The 19900-nt window shown below is 40.8% G+C and overlaps 1 protein-coding gene and 1 long non-coding RNA gene across 2 annotated transcripts; both read right to left on the bottom strand.

Moving 5' to 3' along the window:
• Positions 1-2032: 2032 nt before the first annotated feature.
• LOC143554057 (tubulin alpha-5 chain-like) lies at positions 2033-4836 on the bottom strand. Its single transcript, XM_077043913.1, has 4 exons — positions 4724-4836; positions 4121-4335; positions 3331-4039; positions 2033-2730 (listed from the first exon to the last, which is right to left on the bottom strand). Exons 1-4 carry the CDS (start codon positions 4834-4836, stop codon positions 2421-2423), a joined length of 1347 nt encoding a protein of 448 aa, XP_076900028.1. The 3' UTR covers positions 2033-2420.
• Positions 4837-16616: 11780 nt separating this feature from the next.
• On the bottom strand, positions 16617-17992 carry LOC143554056 (uncharacterized). The gene is made up of 2 exons (XR_013138930.1): positions 17856-17992; positions 16617-17162 (listed from the first exon to the last, which is right to left on the bottom strand). It is a non-coding gene; the product is annotated as an uncharacterized LOC143554056 (long non-coding RNA).
• Positions 17993-19900: the final 1908 nt, after the last annotated feature.

The raw sequence follows: 19900 nt of genomic DNA, 5'->3' as shown, positions 1-19900 counted from the left end.
CTGATTGCGACGATCCATGCCGTTGTAAAAACATAAAAAATAAAGGTGCAAAGGCAGACAGCATAACTGATAACAACGCGGTAATAGTGACATACATCTTTTATCGTTACATGTTCATATTCATGCATCACAGTAATTGCATATAATGATACGGATTTTATATTATTGTTTGTTTACAATTGTTGCATGAGTTGAATTTAGGCGATTTTATATTATTGTTTGTTTACACTTGTTGCATGAGTTGAATTTAATTGTTGCCTAAATTCAACTCGTGCAACAACTGTAAACAAACAATAATATAAAATCCGTATCATTATATGCAATTATCGTGATGCATGAACATGAACACGTAACGATAAAAGATGTATGTCATTATTATCGCGCTGTTATCAGTTATGCCGTCTGCCTTAGCACCTTTATTTTTTATGTTTTTACAACGGCATGGATCATCGCAATCAGTATCATAACAAACAAGAAAGATAATGTCACCCTTGACACATTTACTTTTTATATTTTTACAATGACATGGATCGTCGCAATCCGTATCATAACAAACAAGAAATATATTGCTCCATGGATATAGAGATTGTTATACATTTTTATTTCTAATAATTTCTTTTATAACCTTGTGTTTTTTTATTTCCAATGTTGAAGTTAAAAAGTAAATGAGGCTATTTATAAACCTAACAGGTGAAAAATTTAGAAATTCCTTTCATTATAATTTTAGCTTAAGATAAGTATAAATGTTATAAGATCGTAAAAATAATTTTCTACTATTAATTAACAACTCACTAACACGAATTCAATAATAATAATGTTCTTAACATCATAACATGTCCCTTAAACTAAATATACTTCGTTATGATGTATAGCTTGGAACAAAATAAGTTGAAGAAAAACCACTATGATAACTTGTTAATAGTTATTGGAGCTGATCATTATTTTGACCGTCCACACTAATGATTGTCGACCAAATTTAATCCTAGCTTGTTCAGGCCCAGATGGAGCCTATTTTTCTAATTTCCACTTATGTAATAGAGTTACAACTTACAATATATAGAGGGCACATGGAATCTTGATGCAAATGGCGCTAAAACCTTAAAAACTGTGTAATATTGTTCATCGTATGACCTCGTTTTCATTTTCTAGATTTAGTAATTAAGATAATGCTCCCCGAGACTTTTGTGGGGATTTTGTCAATGGAAAAATATGTGGGATGACCAAGTATGACCTTACAGGAGAAAAACAAGCAAAAATTTAATAATTGTTAAATTGGTGGTTTGAAAGAGAAATTTTACTTAAGCATACGTAGTCCATATTTTAATTTGTGGGCAATATAATAAAATTGTATTTTGATGGTGTTATAGGGAAAGCAAAGATTTGGACTATAGGCTGCAATGCCTAAAGTTCGGATCCGATTTCAATTGATTTATTATTATGTTATATTGTTTTTTTTTTTAAATACTTGTTTATGATAATATTATGTTAATTGTTTTTTATCACTTTTAATTATTTGATAAGTATTTACCCCTCTTATTTATAACACGTTTATGTTTCTTGAACTTAAGTTTGGGAGAACTTCATTCTCACATGTTACTATCTTCAAGTTAGGAATAAATGAGTCTTTATAACATCTCTCATTTTGAAGTTAGATGGTTAGTATCTTATAGAGTTATAGTAATAGTGTTTAATTTTATAATGTCTTTTGTTATAATCATAATATTTTACACATATGTTAACCACGGAGTATCAAAAAGAAAATTATATTTTCTTGTCATCGCTATACATTTTTCGTATTATTTATGCTAAAAGAAGATATTATTCCATACTAAATAACCATTTTGTTGCTATATTAAACAAACAGAACTAAAAATTTATAAATACCCCAGTTATGACATTTTGTCTCCACTCATACGAGACTCCTAATTTTAGTTTTCTAATATTTCATTATCACATACCATCGATTAATCGGTTTTTTCAACATCACAACCACAAGCTCTAACAAACACTACACCTAAATTAGCTACCCTCATTGTCTTCCCTAACCACCGCTACCATAATCGACCGCTAACAAATTCTAAACAATGAATAAAACAAAACTTAAATTTTTTTAAACATGAATACATATTCTATGCAATCAAGAAGAAAGATGAGATAGAGGGGGTTGCCAAGGCTAACCATTGAGCATGTGTTACGCTTTAATTTGTTTTTTAAGGTAGTTTTATTTCGGTCCGTTTGGTGTTTTTGATCATACATTTTGTTGGTTCTGCATAATAAAAATCGTAACAAGTATTTTTGTTTTTCTGAACAATATAACGTTATATGTCATTTATCGTGTGTTCTTAGTACATTATCAAATGCATATTTGATTGATTATAAGGTAGTTTGACAAAACATGTATATATGATATGTGTAACATATCATTCTTCTTCTTGCTCTTCGTCTTCCTGGGCGTCTTGCCCGACCTCTTGGTAATCTTTCTCAAGGGCCGCAAGATCTTCACGGGCTTCTGAGAACTCACCTTCTTCCATTCCTTCACCAACGTACCAATGCACGAATGCTCGCTTTGCAAACATCAGGTCAAACTTACGGTCAATCCGATTGAAAACCTCGCCAACAGCAGTATTGTTACTAATCATGCACACTGCACGTTTCGTCTTTGCAAGATCGCCACCGGGGACCACAGACGGTGCTTGGTAGTTGATTCCACACTTGAAACCAGTGGGACACCTGAATGACACATGCAGAGCAAAATATTGCAAGATCACAATCCATTTAAATCATAAATCTAAATATACAGTTTGTTATAATTATGTTTTTAAACAAGCCAAACTGAGCCCGAGCTTGTTTAGGCTCGAGCTCAACTCATTTAAAACTCTTTCTAGAACTCGAGCTTGGCTCGTAGATAGTGTTTAAGCTCGAGCACGGCTTGTATTTAGGATTTAGTTTATATGTACATTTTTAGTTCCCTATATATTTATTATAGCTTTATATATAACATAGTATGTATTATTTAATTATCTTTATCATAATTTATACTTTATTTATAATAATATAAAGGCAATATAATTAATATATTAATAAAAGTAATATACATATCAGGCTCGTTTAGGCCCACGAGCCCACTTGAGCTCAATGAGTGAAGCTTGTTGCCCGTTCATCAAACAAGCTTATTTTTAGGCCTGAGTTTATTCTCTAGCTCATTTAAGCGTTGTTCGATTCAATCTTTAGCGAGCCGATCTTCAGTAACTTATGAGTGGCTTGGCTCGTTTAGGCCTCTTAGTTATGTATTCAAAATAAATAGTTTTTTTTAAGAGAAAAAAATCTTACCAGTCAACAAACTGAACTGTACGTTTGGTCTTGATAGAACCAATAGCAGTATTAACATCTTTAGGAATCAGTTGACCCCTATACATCAAACAACAAGCCATATATTTTCCATGTGTTGGGTCACATTTAGCCATCATGTTAGACGGCTCAAACACCGCAGTCGTGATCTCAGCCACCGAGTTCTCTTCATGATGAGCTCGAACCGCAGATATCACAGGCGCATACGAAGAAAGCATGAAATGAATACGAGGGTATGGGACCAAGTTCGTTTGGAACTCGGTAATATCAACATTAATCGCCCCATCAAACCTTAACGAGGTCGTTAAGGACGAGATCACTTGAGAAATCAAGCGGTTTAAGTTGGTGTAAGTCGGCCTAGCAATGTCTAACGCCCGCCTACAAATATCGTATATTGCTTCGTTGTCAAGTAACGCTACCACGTCCGTGTGTTCAAGAAGCGAGTGAGTCGATAACACACTATTATAAGGCTCCACAACCGCGGTTGAAACTTGTGGAGATGGGAAAATGGAAAACCCAATTTTCGGTTTTTTTCCATACTCGACCGAAAGGCGTTCTAGAAGCAATGAACCTAAGCCCGAACCGGTGCCACCACCAATGGCATTGAAGACCATAAACCCTTGCAAGCCGGTGTAGTTGTCGGCTAACTTTCGGACTCGGTCAAGGCATAATTCAAGTATTTCTTTGCCCACTGCAAATATGTTTTGTTTTGAGATTAATAAGTTGCTTTTTAATTTGTTTAGCTTTAGATTATGTTATGATTAATGGGTACCTGTGTAGTGTCCCCTAGCAAAGTTATTGGCAGCGTCTTCCTTACCCGAAATGAGTTGTTCGGGGTGGAAGAGTTGTCTGTATTTTCCCGTCCGGACCTCATCGATGACAGTTGGTTCAAGATCGACAAATACAGCTCTTGGTACATTTTTTCCCGAACTAGTGTCGCTAAAAAACGTGTTAAACGAGTCGTTGCCTGTGCTTTGTGAATCAGCACTGCAAAGAAATTTACAAGATATAAATATTTATAATCGTAATATGTAAAGTTTAATATGATAGTATTGTCTTCATTTCAATTTGAAGTATAAAAATGTACACATGTGAACATACTCTATACTCTATACGCTATACGCTATACGCTATACGCTATACGCTATACGCTATACGCTATACGCTATACGCTATACGCTATACGCTATACGCTATATGCTATTCTTAGAGAAATAAATTCTACAAATCTAAGCTATTCGAGGCAATTGATGTAAAGGTTAACTTTTGTAATATATTCAGTTTTAAAAAAAACACACATACATACATAAACTAAATTGATAAAAGAAATCAAAATATAAAAAAGACATATGTAGAAGAAAATATATTTGCAAACCCGGCTATGAAGCCATCTGGTTGAATATCGTGTTCGAGACAATAAAGCTCCCAACACGAATTTCCGACCTGAACTCCAGCTTGACCGATGTGAATGCTTACAATCTCTCTCATTTCCTTTCTTTGATCTTATAATCTATTAAAATAATTAGTTAGGGTGCATTTGGGAGAAGAAGAATGAAGAAGAAATGGTTAACTTTAAGATGATTAATTTAGGAAAATGTGATGTGTAAAAATAAATATATTTTGTTTGGGCAAGAGGTAAACACCGGCTACCACCTCTACTTACGGGTCTTTATTATATATAACTTGTTTTGGGTGCTTATAAACACCATGGCCTTATTTAGGATCCACACTATAATCATTGTTTTCATTTTGAGTAATAAAAGGGAGCACCATGAGACATTAAAAGTATAGGGTTTATTGTTGTAAAAATATAATTTAAAAGAACTAAACGAATGAGCTTAACAAACATTTTCATCTTCAAGCATTCGGACAGAAATTTGGATCGTCATGCACACTCTACAAAAATATAATCAGGCATGTGCTTTTTTCCTTCGTTCGGTACCCATAGCCCCACTGATGAAGGCCCAAGTATTGACGAATAGGCCATGTTATATTTGGAGGCCCATGATCGTGTCTCCAAAGGTGGCCCACAAAAACGGGCATAACTTGGCCCACGAAACTCCCTTTTAGGCCTATTACCAGTCAAATCGAAGCTTGAGACGAGGAGCCCATTGAGGCAAACGCCTACGGCGGTTTGGCCTCTGTCAGAAACCCAAAAACGACTCCTAAATAAAGTTATGGGTCTTTTATTGTTTTTTCAGCACTTTTTATGTTTTTATTTTTGGGTTTGTGTTTGGCCTATGGCCCGTTTTAGGCCCAATTCGTATTAGAACTCTTATTTATATGTTGGTTATGTAATTTCAAAAGGCACACTTGAATTTGATAATAATTACTTTTTCTCTTCAATTTCCCTGACCTTTGGGTAGGATTTTAGGGTTTTGGAAGTTCATCACGATATTCGTTGAATCAACGTGATCGATCTTCATTCTCGTTTTACCGCTGCATCAGTTGGTATCAGAGCCGAATTCCTGGTTCAAAAATTCCTTCAAGGAGAAGACCGGTCGATGAGGTTTACGAACGAGAGTTAGAACAACGATTTATGGCGCGGGTGGAGTAACGACTGGATCAAGTGGTCGATCAACTCACTGATCGAATGGCTGACTTGATGAATTGTCGAAGGACGGCCCCAGAAAATAGGGATTTCGATAATCCGTTTTTGGGTAATGATGATTCGTCTTCCGAAGAAGGTTACGAGAGGAGACCAAGACCAGAACGTGGAGATGGAAACCGGCGTTGGGATGCTGGGATCCGTACTGATATCCCAGAATTTGATGGGACTAGTTTGGATCCGGAGGGGTTCATCGATTGGTTGGTTATTGTAGAAGAGGTGTTTGAGTTCCGAGAGGTCCCTGAAAATAAGTGGGTCTCTTTGATCACTACCAGGCTACGTGGGGGGGCGTCAGCATGGTTGCAACAGTTGAAGATGACACGAAATAGACTCGGGAAGTCACGGATCGTGACATGGGCCAAGATGAGGAAGTGTTTGCGGGACACTTTTTTACCTCACAACTTTCAACGGTTGATGTATCAACGTTTGTAGAATCTGAAACAGGGATCCAGTTCGGTTGATGAATATACGACCGAGTTTTATCATTTGATTTCTCGTAATGATATTCAAGAAACCGATGAACAACTCGTTGCTCGGTATATTGGAGGTTTAAGGGTTCAAATCATGGACTCTGTAAATCTTTTTGATCCATTAACGGTCGCCGAGGCATACCAAAGGGCCTTGGCTTTTGAAAAACAAAACTGTCGGGTGGGCGGTTCGTATTCACCAGCCCCTGCTGGAGGAAATTCGGGATCGGGTAGTGGAGGACCTCGTGTCGTGCCTAGTCAACAGAGGTCGGGGGCCAACAACACTGGGTCGACTTCTAAGGGGGCTAGTTGTAACACCCCGACCAAAGGCGGATTATACATCGGGGCGCCACATATTGTTTCATTACTCGTGACACTATTGGGTGTCAATATTTAATAAATATATTCATTCACGCATGCGCAACGTATACATAAGATATAAATAAACCAACATAAATCAATATATTATAAATCAAAATATTCGAACAGCAATAACTTGTCTTGATACATTTTAATCTAGGTCCAAAAGTAAAAATGTCCTATGTGTCCACAAGCTCCAAATGTAGCTACAGCAAACCTGAACATGTGTTAAAATAAACGTCAAACACTTGCGTGTTGGTGAGAAATCAAGTTTAATACAATACATAGATAACAATAAATCTGCGCGCAACATGTGTATGTCTGGTTTTCAACAAGGGTGTAATCTGATCGGGACCAACTCTAAGAGACAAGACTGCCAGTGCTCACAATTGAGCTCACAAACAAGACTAACTGTGCAAGTGTAACAAAAGAGAAAATCATAAACGATAGTTCTCCCGTGTTCATCTAATGGTACCATGAAAACTGCGGAATAGACCGACAAGACGGTTAATGATCCACACATACAAATAAACAGCCAAGTCTACGTCCTCAACACATGGGATACTGCGCGACTAAAGTTCATAAACAAGTTTAAGACTCTAAGTTTGTATGAACACATGAACATCCCAAAACATTAAAAGCAAAAAGGGATTAGGTACGAGATTACTCACTTGATAAAGATGCGATGATAGATAAAGCAAGAACCAACTTTAAACAAGCACAAGTTAACCTATAAACAAGATTATTGTTTTAATGATCGGTTTTAAGTCTTGATTATAAGTTAGCATAATTAATAAGTAAATTATTATGTATATATATTACCGGAAAAGCAGGGCAGAACAGGGAGGAAGACGGAGGCAGGAGAGGAGGGAGGCGGCTGAAGAACAACGGCAGAGAGCAAAAAGGGAGGAAGAGAATAAGTGTAGTGTGTGAAGTGTTAAGAAAATAGTACTATATATAGGCAAACCCTAGGGGACACAAACCCTAGAAAAGATCTCCAAAAGTAAAAGAAAAGATATCAACAGTAAAAAGTTCTGAAAAGTAAAGATATCAAAAGATATGGTAGCAGGGAAAAAGAGAAAAAGGCTGACAGGATTCAGAAAAAGGCATGGGAGAGGACAGATAAAGTTACTGGTCAAGCATGGAAAAAGCAGATCTCAAAAGATAATGTCAGTCACTTTTTCTACCAACCAATGGGGTTGGTACGCATGCTGCGCCGAAAGTAACTATTCAGACATTAGATAGGTTAGGTCAACAGCTCAGAAGAAAAGACATTTACAAAAGCAAACAGCTAGAATAAACAGAAGATACAAGGGTTAAGCGCGGGAAGGATGAGTGCGCGAGCGCGAAGGCTGGCACAACAATCCTTAGCGCACTGCGGGAAGAATCACAAATCCTTAGCGTGCTGCGTGAAGAACTAGAATTCTAAGCGCATCGCGGGAAGAACATACATTCTTAGCGCATTGCGGGAAGAACATGCATTCTTAGCGCATTGCGGGAAGAACATGCATTCTTAGCGCGCTGCGAGAAGAGTTCTCTTCACGCATCGCAGGAACAAGATGTCTTCACGCAGGCTTCCATGTAAGGAGTCTGGCGCGTGGAGCTGCAGACATCCTTAGGCGGGAAGAACCAAAGGACAAGCAAAGAGTTAGAAGAAAGAGGGAAACAAGGCGTAAGGGCGGGACGGCGACAAGAGGGAAAAGAAGGCGGAAAGAGAGAAGGAAGAGGGAGGGGACGGCGGAAAGAAAGAGAGAGAAAGAGGCGGGAAGGAAATATATATTATTATTATTAAAAATAAAATATAAGTATAAATATTAAATAATAAAAGAAAGAGATCGGGTCAGAGAAACGGGTACCTGGGTCGGGTCGGATCGGGCAGATGTCACAGTCTCCCCTACTTTAAGAAATTTCGTCCCGAAATTTATCTCGAAGTAGGTTGCGCAGAGAACAGGTGCGGGTACTTGATCTTCATTTGATCTTCCCTTTCCCATGTAAACTCGGCTCCGCGCTTGGACTCCCAGCGAACTTTAACAATAGGGATACGACTGCGCTTGGTTTGCTTAACCTCGCGATCCATAATCTCAACAGGCTTCTCAACGAAATGCATAGATTCATCAACTTGAACTTCATCAAGTGGAATGTGAAGGTTCTCGTCAGCTAAACACTTCTTGAGATTGGATACATGGAACGTTGGATGCACGTTACTGAGCGCGGGCGGCAGGTCAAGTCTGTAGGCAACTTTTCCCACACGCGCGAGAATCTTGAATGGACCAACATAACGAGGAGCAAGCTTACCCTTCTTCCCAAAGCGGACAACACCTTTCCAAGGCGACACTTTGAGGAGAACAAGATCACTAACTTGAAATTCGAGAGGCTTTCGCCTACGATCTGCGTAACTCTTCTGTCGGCTTCTGGCAGTCAGCAGATGATCACGGATCTTGGCGATTTTATAGGTTGTCTCTTGAACAAGTTCGGGTCCTGTGATTTGAGTTTCACCCACTTCGCTCCAACAAATCGGGGAGCGGCACTTACGACCGTAAAGTGCTTCAAATGGGGCCATACCAATACTGGAATGATAGCTGTTATTATAAGAGAACTCGATCAAAGGCAGGTGCGAATCCCAATTACCTCCAAAATCAAGAACACAAGATCGGAGCATATCCTCAAGAGTTTGAATAGTTCGCTCAGACTGACCGTCAGTCTGGGGATGATATGCCGTACTCATGTCCAAGCGAGTTCCTAGCGCAGATTGGAGAGATTTCCAAAAGCGAGATATAAAACGGCCATCACGATCGGATATGATGCTCAAAGGAGTACCATGGCGGCAGACAATTTCCTTGACATAAAGCTGCGCGAGATGCTCAACACGGTAGTTTTCACGAATGGGCAGAAAGTGAGCAGACTTAGTCAATCGATCCACTATTACCCAAATGCTATCATGTTTGCTTGCTGTCAAAGGTAACTTGGTAATAAAGTCCATTGCTACACATTCCCATTTCCACGTAGGAATTTCTGGTTGTTCGAGCAAACCAGATGGGCGTTGGTGTTCAGCTTTTACTTTAGAACAAGTCAGGCATTTAGCTACGAACACAGCAATATCCTTTTTCATACCGGGCCACCAATAAGTTATGCGCAAATCCTTGTACATCTTATCAGCGCCAGGATGAATAGAATACCGAGATTTGTGCGCTTCACTCAGGATATCAGCGCGAAGATTCTCATCAAAGGGAATCCAGATGCGATTGAGATAGCAGAGAATTCCACTCAGATTAGGGACAAAATGCGCTTCCGCGCCACACGCTAACTCGGCGCGAAGGTTACCATTACTGATGGATGCGCGCTGCGCGTCGCGAATGCGTGATTCAAGATTGCTCTGAATCGGCGCAAAGTGAAGCTGCGTGCGCGGCAAAATACAGTTAAGCTGGCAGGGTTTTCGGCTGAGCGCATCGGCTACCACATTAGCCTTACCAGGATGATACCGGATCTCACAATCGTAATCGCTGATGAGTTCGTTCCATCGGCGTTGCCTCATGTTAAGTTCCTTTTGATCAAAGATATGCTGAAGGCTTTTATGGTCAGTGTAGAGGATACACTTAGTGCCATAAAGGTAGTGTCTCCAGATCTTCAAGGCGAAAACAACTGCACCTAGTTCGAGGTCGTGAGTTGTATAATTCTTTTCATGAACCTTGAGTTGCCTTGATGCGTAAGCGATAACCTTGCCTCGTTGCATAAGAACACAACCGAGACCTTGGTTGGATGCATCGCAATACACGACAAAATCATCATTACCCTCAGGTAGCGCAAGAACAGGAGCTTCACACAACAAACGCTTGAGCGTTAGAAAGGCTTCTTCTTGCTTCGAGCCCCAAATATATGGTTTACCTTTGTGCGTTAGAGCTGTTAAAGGCAAAGCGATTCTTGAGAAGTTCGAAATGAAGCGCCGGTAATAACCAGCTAAGCCCAGAAAGGAACGGATCTCGGAAGGAGAGGATGGCGTAATCCAGTTCTTGATTGCTTCAATCTTGGATGGGTCGACATGAATACCCATCTTGTTTACAACGTGACCAAGAAACTGTACTTCATCAGACCAGAATTCACACTTGGAAAGCTTAGCATAGAGTTGCTCAGCTCTAAGCTTTTGCAACACCAACCGAAGATGTTGCTCGTGCTCGGCCTTGGTCTTAGAATACACCAGAACATCATCGATAAACACAATCACGAATTTATCCAAGAAAGGCCTACACACCCGGTTCATTAGATCCATGAAAACGGCGGGTGCGTTGGTTAGACCGAAGGACATGACCAAGAATTCAAAATGGCCATAACGAGTTCGAAAAGCAGTCTTCGGAACATCTTCATCGCGGATGCGCAACTGGTGATAGCCAGAGCGGAGATCAATCTTCGAGAAACAAGAGGCACCTTGGAGTTGATCAAAGAGGTCGTCAATACGCGGTAAGGGATACCGGTTTTTAATGGTGAGTTTGTTCAACTCGCGGTAATCAATACACATGCGAAACGATCCATCTTTCTTTTTAACGAACAACACCGGAGCACCCCAGGGCGAAGAGCTAGGGCGAATGAATCCTTTAGCAGTCAACTCTTGAAGTTGGCTTGCCAATTCTTGCATCTCAGCGGGCGCAAGACGGTAAGGAGATTTAGCCACGGGGGAAGCACCAGGGACAAGATCAATACGAAACTCGACTTCACGAGCGGGAGGGATACCAGGAAGATCATCAGGAAAAACTTCAGGGAAATCACGCACAACAGGGATATCGCGAAGCTTCTTCTCTTCAGCAGGTTTAACCACATGGGCTAGAAATGCAATACACTTCTTCCGCATGAGTCTTTGGGCTTCGGCGCAAGACATAAGTTTAAGACCGCGGGAGGGTTTTTCGCCGTAAATGTGAAGATCACCATTTTCTCGAGGTATGCGAATCATCTTCTTGGCGCAAATAACTTCGGCGCGATTATGCGAGAGCCAGTCCATACCAATGATAACATCAAAGCTCCCAAGAGGCATGGGGATGAGGTCGATCAGAAAATCGTTTTCGTTAAGGTTAAGCGTACAATCTTTAATCACTGAGTTAATTAAAACAGTTTCACCGTTAGCCAATTCAACTGAAAAATCTTCTTTTAAATCGTTGCGCGGTCGCGCAAGCTTCTGCTCGAAGGCGCGAGAGATAAAACTTCGATCGGCGCCAGTATCAAAAAGTACAGAAGCATAAAATCCGTTAAGCAAAAATGTACCATTAACTACGTCATTATTCGCTTGCGCTTGGTGCGCGGTTATGTTAAAAGCTCGTCCACGCGTTACTTGGTTTGAAATCTGGTTCACCGGATTCGCTTGCGTAATCTGAACTTGTAGTCTCGGGCACGCGTTCCGGAAATGACTGGGATCACCGCAGTTAAAGCACGATCTGGGTCGTGGGTTTTGGTAGGTTGGTTGTGGGTTCTGCGGGTAGACTGGTGGTGTTGGCGCAATTGGGTTGGCGGAAGGGACTCTACAGTTCTCAGCAGTGTGACCAGTACGGCCACATCGGTTACAAAGTCGACACGGGGTTTGGGTTGGGTGGTGAAATCTACAGGTTGGGCAAAAGGGGTGGTTTCCTGTGTAAGGTTTCTTAGTTGGCGGGGCAGGGAGTGCTGGATTGGTTAAGGCATAGTTGTGGACTATAGGGGGAGTTGGGTAGGCTGACAGAGGGTTAGGCGCGTAAACTGGGGGTTGGTATGCGGGTTGCTGGACAATGGGCGGGTTGGTAAGCGCATAGGCCTTGCGCCTGCGCTTGAGGTTGTTACGGTTTGAGGGTTCAGGTTTGGTTTCTGTTGGTTCAGGGACAGTCTTGGTGAGTTTGGTCTTTTCTGTTCCCCGCAGGAACAGGGTTCCTGCTCTGACATGGTTGTCGCTGAGCACAGCGGCCAACTCGATGGCGTCGGAGAGGGTAACTGGGTTTCTGGCCCATACAGAATCTTGAATTTCCATGGGGAGACCCCCAAGGAATTTCTCTATGGCTCGGCGGGAAGGGGTAACAAGGTGAGGGACCAGTAATCTTAGCTCGTGGAAGCGCGTCGCGTACTCGCGCGCTTCTCCGCTGTATTGCTTCAAGTTCCAGAATTCTTCCTCCAGGCGCTTAACTTCGTTGGGAGGGCAGAATTCTCGCGTAAGAATTTCCTTGAATTCCTCCCATGTCATGCTAGAAGCAGCCTCTGCGCCACGCGCATGAGCTACTCCATTCCACCATGTAAGCGCTCTGGATTCCAGGACACTGGAAGCATATAGGGTTCGTCTGTCTGAGGGGCATTGGGTGTGGAGGAAAGTGTTTTCTATTTTCTCAAGCCACTGGAGCATCACGGTGGCTCCTTCAAGACCTGTGAACTTTGGAGGGTTACCCGCGTTAAAGGACTTAATGTTGTAACCAGAGGTGTTGGTATTGTTTTGGCTCAAAGCTTGGGCTATCACGGCGGCCATTTCCTGGGAACGTTGCTGTCTACGCATGCGCGAGGCTTCTCTTCTCTGAAATCGGCGAGATAGCGGAGGCATTCTATAAAAGTTTTAATTTTAGTTAATATCTTGGTTTTAGCGCAAAGTTTTAATCTTATAAAGCTTGGTTTCACGGAGTCAGTTACAGTCAAAAGTTAAAGTAAAATAAATGACTTTAAATGCGGACTTAATAAAGGTAACAAATTCGAATCAGAAATCGACAATTCATGTATCACCATGACTTTCCGAATTCCCAATTTAAAATATACGAGTAAACGAGTATTGGAGATTGACGATTCATGTATCACCATGACTTTCCAATCTTCAATATAAAATATACAAGAAAATGAGTATTGGAGGTTGACAATTCATGTATCACCATGACTTTTCAAGTCTCCAACCTCAGAACATAATCGTAAATGGAAATTGAAAATCAACTATTCATGTATCACCATGACTTTTCGGATCTTCAAATCCCAACAAACGAATAGGCAAGAAAAATCAATAAAAATCGAAATTCAGCAAAAATCGAAATATCGCGAAATAAAACATAAAATCATATACTGCGCAAGTGCGAGCATATTCATAAATAACGAGTAATTAACAATAAGCGTGCAAACATGAGATTTCTCTCATGCGCGAGAAGGGACTCTTAGGTATTCTAGGCCGTTACGTCGAACCACCTATCCTAAAGTCAACGAGCTCTGATACCAATCTGTAACACCCCGACCAAAGGCGGATTATACATCGGGGCGCCACATATTGTTTCATTACTCGTGACACTATTGGGTGTCAATATTTAATAAATATATTCATTCACGCATGCGCAACGTATACATAAGATATAAATAAACCAACATAAATCAATATATTATAAATCAAAATATTCGAACAGCAATAACTTGTCTTGATACATTTTAATCTAGGTCCAAAAGTAAAAATGTCCTATGTGTCCACAAGCTCCAAATGTAGCTACAGCAAACCTGAACATGTGTTAAAATAAACGTCAAACACTTGCGTGTTGGTGAGAAATCAAGTTTAATACAATACATAGATAACAATAAATCTGCGCGCAACATGTGTATGTCTGGTTTTCAACAAGGGTGTAATCTGATCGGGACCAACTCTAAGAGACAAGACTGCCAGTGCTCACAATTGAGCTCACAAACAAGACTAACTGTGCAAGTGTAACAAAAGAGAAAATCATAAACGATAGTTCTCCCGTGTTCATCTAATGGTACCATGAAAACTGCGGAATAGACCGACAAGACGGTTAATGATCCACACATACAAATAAACAGCCAAGTCTACGTCCTCAACACATGGGATACTGCGCGACTAAAGTTCATAAACAAGTTTAAGACTCTAAGTTTGTATGAACACATGAACATCCCAAAACATTAAAAGCAAAAAGGGATTAGGTACGAGATTACTCACTTGATAAAGATGCGATGATAGATAAAGCAAGAACCAACTTTAAACAAGCACAAGTTAACCTATAAACAAGATTATTGTTTTAATGATCGGTTTTAAGTCTTGATTATAAGTTAGCATAATTAATAAGTAAATTATTATGTATATATATTACCGGAAAAGCAGGGCAGAACAGGGAGGAAGACGGAGGCAAGAGAGGAGGGAGGCGGCTGAAGAACAACGGCAGAGAGCAAAAAGGGAGGAAGAGAATAAGTGTAGTGTGTGAAGTGTTAAGAAAATAGTACTATATATAGGCAAACCCTAGGGGACACAAACCCTAGAAAAGATCTCCAAAAGTAAAAGAAAAGATATCAACAGTAAAAAGTTCTGAAAAGTAAAGATATCAAAAGATATGGTAGCAGGGAAAAAGAGAAAAAGGCTGACAGGATTCAGAAAAAGGCATGGGAGAGGACAGATAAAGTTACTGGTCAAGCATGGAAAAAGCAGATCTCAAAAGATAATGTCAGTCACTTTTTCTACCAACCAATGGGGTTGGTACGCATGCTGCGCCGAAAGTAACTATTCAGACATTAGATAGGTTAGGTCAACAGCTCAGAAGAAAAGACATTTACAAAAGCAAACGGCTAGAATAAACAGAAGATACAAGGGTTAAGCGCGGGAAGGATGAGTGCGCGAGCGCGAAGGCTGGCACAACAATCCTTAGCGCACTGCGGGAAGAATCACAAATCCTTAGCGTGCTGCGTGAAGAACTAGAATTCTAAGCGCATCGCGGGAAGAACATACATTCTTAGCGCATTGCGGGAAGAACATGCATTCTTAGCGCATTGCGGGAAGAACATGCATTCTTAGCGCGCTGCGAGAAGAGTTCTCTTCACGCATCGCAGGAACAAGATGTCTTCACGCAGGCTTCCATGTAAGGAGTCTGGCGCGTGGAGCTGCAGACATCCTTAGGCGGGAAGAACCAAAGGACAAGCAAAGAGTTAGAAGAAAGAGGGAAACAAGGCGTAAGGGCGGGACGACGACAAGAGGGAAAAGAAGGCGGAAAGAGAGAAGGAAGAGGGAGGGGACGGCGGAAAGAAAGAGAGAGAAAGAGGCGGGAAGGAAATATATATTATTATTATTAAAAATAAAATATAAGTATAAATATTAAATAATAAAAGAAAGAGATCGGGTCAGAGAAACGGGTACCTGGGTCGGGTCGGATCGGGCAGATGTCACACTAGTAGTAGCGAGGTGAAGTGTTTCAAATGTGGTGAGACGGTTCATCGGCAAGTTGACTGTAAACAAGCGGGTAAGAGGCACTTGCTTGTTGAATCCGAAGATGAACAGTATGAAGAATATGAAAAGGCCCCAGAGTATGATGAAGAACCCGTGTACGAGGAGGAGTTTGTGACCAGTGATGTGGGGGTGAATTTGTTGGTTAGGCGTTCTTGCTATACACCAAAGGCTGATGGAGACGAATTGGTTAAACATAATATCTTCCACTCCACATGTACCATTTTGGGGAAGGTTGCACGTTTGTTATTGATTCTGGAAGCTGTGACAATCTGATTTCTGAAGAGGTAGTCCAAAAGTTGGCCTTGAAGACGGAGAGTCACCACAAACCTTATAAGCTTCAATGGCTTAAAAGGGGAGGGGGGGAGAGGTAGTGGTCTCTAAAAAAGCCCTTGTTTCTTTTTCTATCGGGACCACATATAAAGATGATGTTGTGTGTGATGTGGTTCCTATGGATGTGTGTCACTTGTTGTTGGGTAGACCTTGGGAGTATGATCGAAGTATAGAACATGACGGACGGTCAAATTCTTATAGCTTCATGTTTGGTGGGGTAAAGATAACGCTTGTTCCTAGCAAGCCTAAGCAGCTAGCCACAAAGCAGCCGGGTAACCTGTTGACCATTAGTCAGTTTGAAGATGAGTTGGTGGAGGCAGACAATGTGTTTGTTTTGATAGGGAAACCGGTGCCCAAGGAAGTTGAGATTCCTGAATCTATGATTCCTTTACTTGAGGAATTTTCTGATGTTTTCCCTGATGACTTGCCGGATGGGCTGCCACCTTTGCGTGACATCCAACATCATATTGATTTGGAGCCTGGTTCACAATTGCCCAATAGGCCCCATTACAGGATGAGCCCGAGAGAGCATGAGGAGTTGCGTAGACAGGTTGAGGAGTTGATCTCTAAGGGTCATGTTCGTGAAAGTATGAGCCCTTGTGCGGTTCCTGCTTTGTTAACTCCAAAGAAGGATGGCACCAGGCGGATGTGTGTCGATAGTCAAGCCATCAACAAGATTACTGTGAGGTATAGGTTTCCTATTCCTCGACTTGATGATTTGCTTGACCAGATTAGTGGTGTCACTATTTTCACAAAGTTGGATTTGAAGAGTGGTTATTACCAGATTCGTATTAGACTTGGGGAGAGTGGAAAACAGCCTTTAAGACTCGTGAAGGGTTGTATGAGTGGTTGGTGATGCCTTTTGGTAGGGGTGTCAAACGTGTCGGGTTGGCAGGTTAACAGGTTGCGGGTTGGCAGGTTGACGGGTTGAAATGTGCAACCCGAACCCGACCCATATTATTATTTGTGTCAAATATGTCAACCCTAACCCGCACACACATAAATTCAGGTCGACCCGAACACGACCCATTTAACCCATATTTTTTAAACAAGTTAATTTATATAATCAGACATACAAATTATAATAAAATCAAACCATATATTGCAAAATTCAAATGAAATTTATGCACGAGTCAATTTAGATATAGATGGATTTGACGATATGTTCATGCATATTGGTGAATGGATGGAAGAAATGCGTCTTGGGTAATGAAATTTTGGTTGATAACTTGAAAGTGTCGTTCACAAAAAATAGAATTTAAGAGGATACCTAAAAAGGTAATACAGGGAATGAAAAATAATTAAATTCTTCAGCACATTTTAAAACTAAAGAGGGAATATAAAATTAGTTAAAAACTATCTAAAATTAAACGGGTTAACGGGTCAACCCGTTTTTATATAGGTCAACCCGAACCCGACCTGTTTAGAAAACAGGTCAACCCGAACCCGACCCGTTTTTTAAATGGGTCGTGTTAGCCAACCCAAAACCTGTTTTTTTTTCGTGTCGGGTTCGGGTTAGGTTTCGGGTCGTGTCAAGAATTGACACCCCTACCTTTTGGTTTATCAAACGCGCCAAGTACTTTTATGCGTGTGATGAATCAGTTGCTCAGGCCTTTTATTGGGAAGTTTGTGGTGGTATATTTTGATGATATTCTTATTTATAGTGCTTCTTTCAGTGAGCATGCCGTGCATGTCAAGAAGATTTTGGCCTTGCTTCGCAGAGACAGTTTCTATGCAGTAACAAAGAAATGTGTGTTCATGACCCCAAAAGTTTTGTTCTTAGGGTATGTTATTTTAGGTGATGAAATACAGGTGGATGAATCTAAAGTTGCAGCTGTTCAAAACTGGCCAACTCCTACCACCATTACTGAAGTCCGCAGTTTTCATGGGCTTGCTTCTTTTTATAGGCGGTTTATTCCACACTTCAGTTCCATTATGGTCCCTATGACAGATTGCATGATGGGAAAGACATATGTATGGAAGGAGGGAGCAGAGTTAGCTTTTCAGATTATCAAGGAAAAACTCACTACCGCACCAATTCTGGTATTGCCTAACTTTTCACAAGTTTTTGAACTTCATACTGATGCCTCGAAGGTTGGGATTGGCGGGGTCCTCAGTAATTGCTTATTTTAGTGAGAAGTTGACAAGGGCAAAGTTGAGATATAGTACTTATGACCTGGAGTTTTATGCAATGGTCCAAGCTGTAAAGTATTGGCGTCACTATTTGTTTCACAAAGAGTTTGTTTTATTTACTGATCATGATTCTCTAAGGCATATTCGCACGCAAGACAAGATATCTCATAAGCACGGTCGTTGGTTATCATTTCTTGAAAAGTTTACTTTTGTGGTCAAGCACAAAACTGGTGTTTCGAACCGTGTTGCTGATGCCTTGAGCAGGAGGGGAAATCTGCTTGTTTCTGTGAGAATCAATGTGCTGGGGTTGGATGTTATTCGTGAACAGTTAACCACTGACCCGTATTTTTCAGTTGTGTTGCAGGATGTGCAAGCGGGTCAGAAGTCAGACTTTCTTTTGCATGATGGGTTTTTGTTCAAAGGGAATCAGCTATGTATTCCTGACACCAGTCTTCGGTTGAAAATTATTCAGGAGTTACATGGGGAGGGTCATGTTGGTCGTGACCGTACTTTACATTTGGTGCAGTCTTCCTACTTTTGGCCTACTATGAGGAAAAAAGTAGATCGTTATGTTAAAAGGTGTCGAATTTGCCAAGTTTCAAAGGGTGTGGCCACTAATGCGGGTCTTTATACGCCTTTGCCAGTCCCTTTGCAGCCTTGGACTGATATTAGTATGGATTTTGTGTTGGGGTTACCTCGGACTCAGCGGGGGTAACGATTCGATCTTTGTTGTTGTTGATCGTTTCTCTAAGATGGTGCACTTCATTCCTTGCAATAAGACGACAGATGCAGTTAATGTGGCTCAATTATTCTTTCGGGATGTTTACTGTTTGCATGATTTGCCATCTTCAATTGTTTCTGACTGGGACACTCGTTTCTTGAGTCATTTTTGGCGCAGCCTATGGAAAATGGTGAATACTCAGCTTAACTTCAGTAGTGCCTATCACCCTCAAACGGATGGGCAAACGGAGGTTGTTAATCGGTCACTTGGTAATTTTTTACGATGTCTTGTGGGTGATCATGTGAAGTCTTGGGATCAAAAGCTATGTCAAGCTGAGTTTGCTCATAATCATGATGTCAATAGAAGTACCGGGTTTAGTCCTTTTCAGGTGGTTTATTCTGCTCAGCCACGGGGTCCCCTTGACCTGATGTCACTTCCTGTTCCTGGTTCTGTACCTAAGAAGGTGAAAGATTTTGTTGAAGGACTACATGAGGTTCATAAAGATGTGCATGACAACCTGGTTCAAGCCAATTCAAAGTACAAGCAGGCTGCTGATCAAAAGCGAAGACAAGTTGATTTTGAAGTAGGAGACTTTGTGTGGGTTGTTTTAACTAAAGATCGTTTTTCAGTTGGGGAGTATAACAAATTGTCAGCCAAGAAAATTGGGCCAGTGGAGATTGTGCAGAAAATAAATCCGAATGCTTACCGTCTGAAGTTACCAAGTCATATTCGTTGTTCAGATG

Source organism: Bidens hawaiensis, unplaced genomic scaffold (genome assembly GCF_021521415.1).
Source record: "Bidens hawaiensis isolate Kalapana, Puna unplaced genomic scaffold, B.hawaiensis_p1.1 tig00017490_1, whole genome shotgun sequence".
NCBI lineage: Eukaryota > Viridiplantae > Streptophyta > Magnoliopsida > Asterales > Asteraceae > Bidens > Bidens hawaiensis.
Note: the sequence above shows the minus strand (reverse complement) of the source record. Positions and strands in the feature narration are given on the sequence as shown.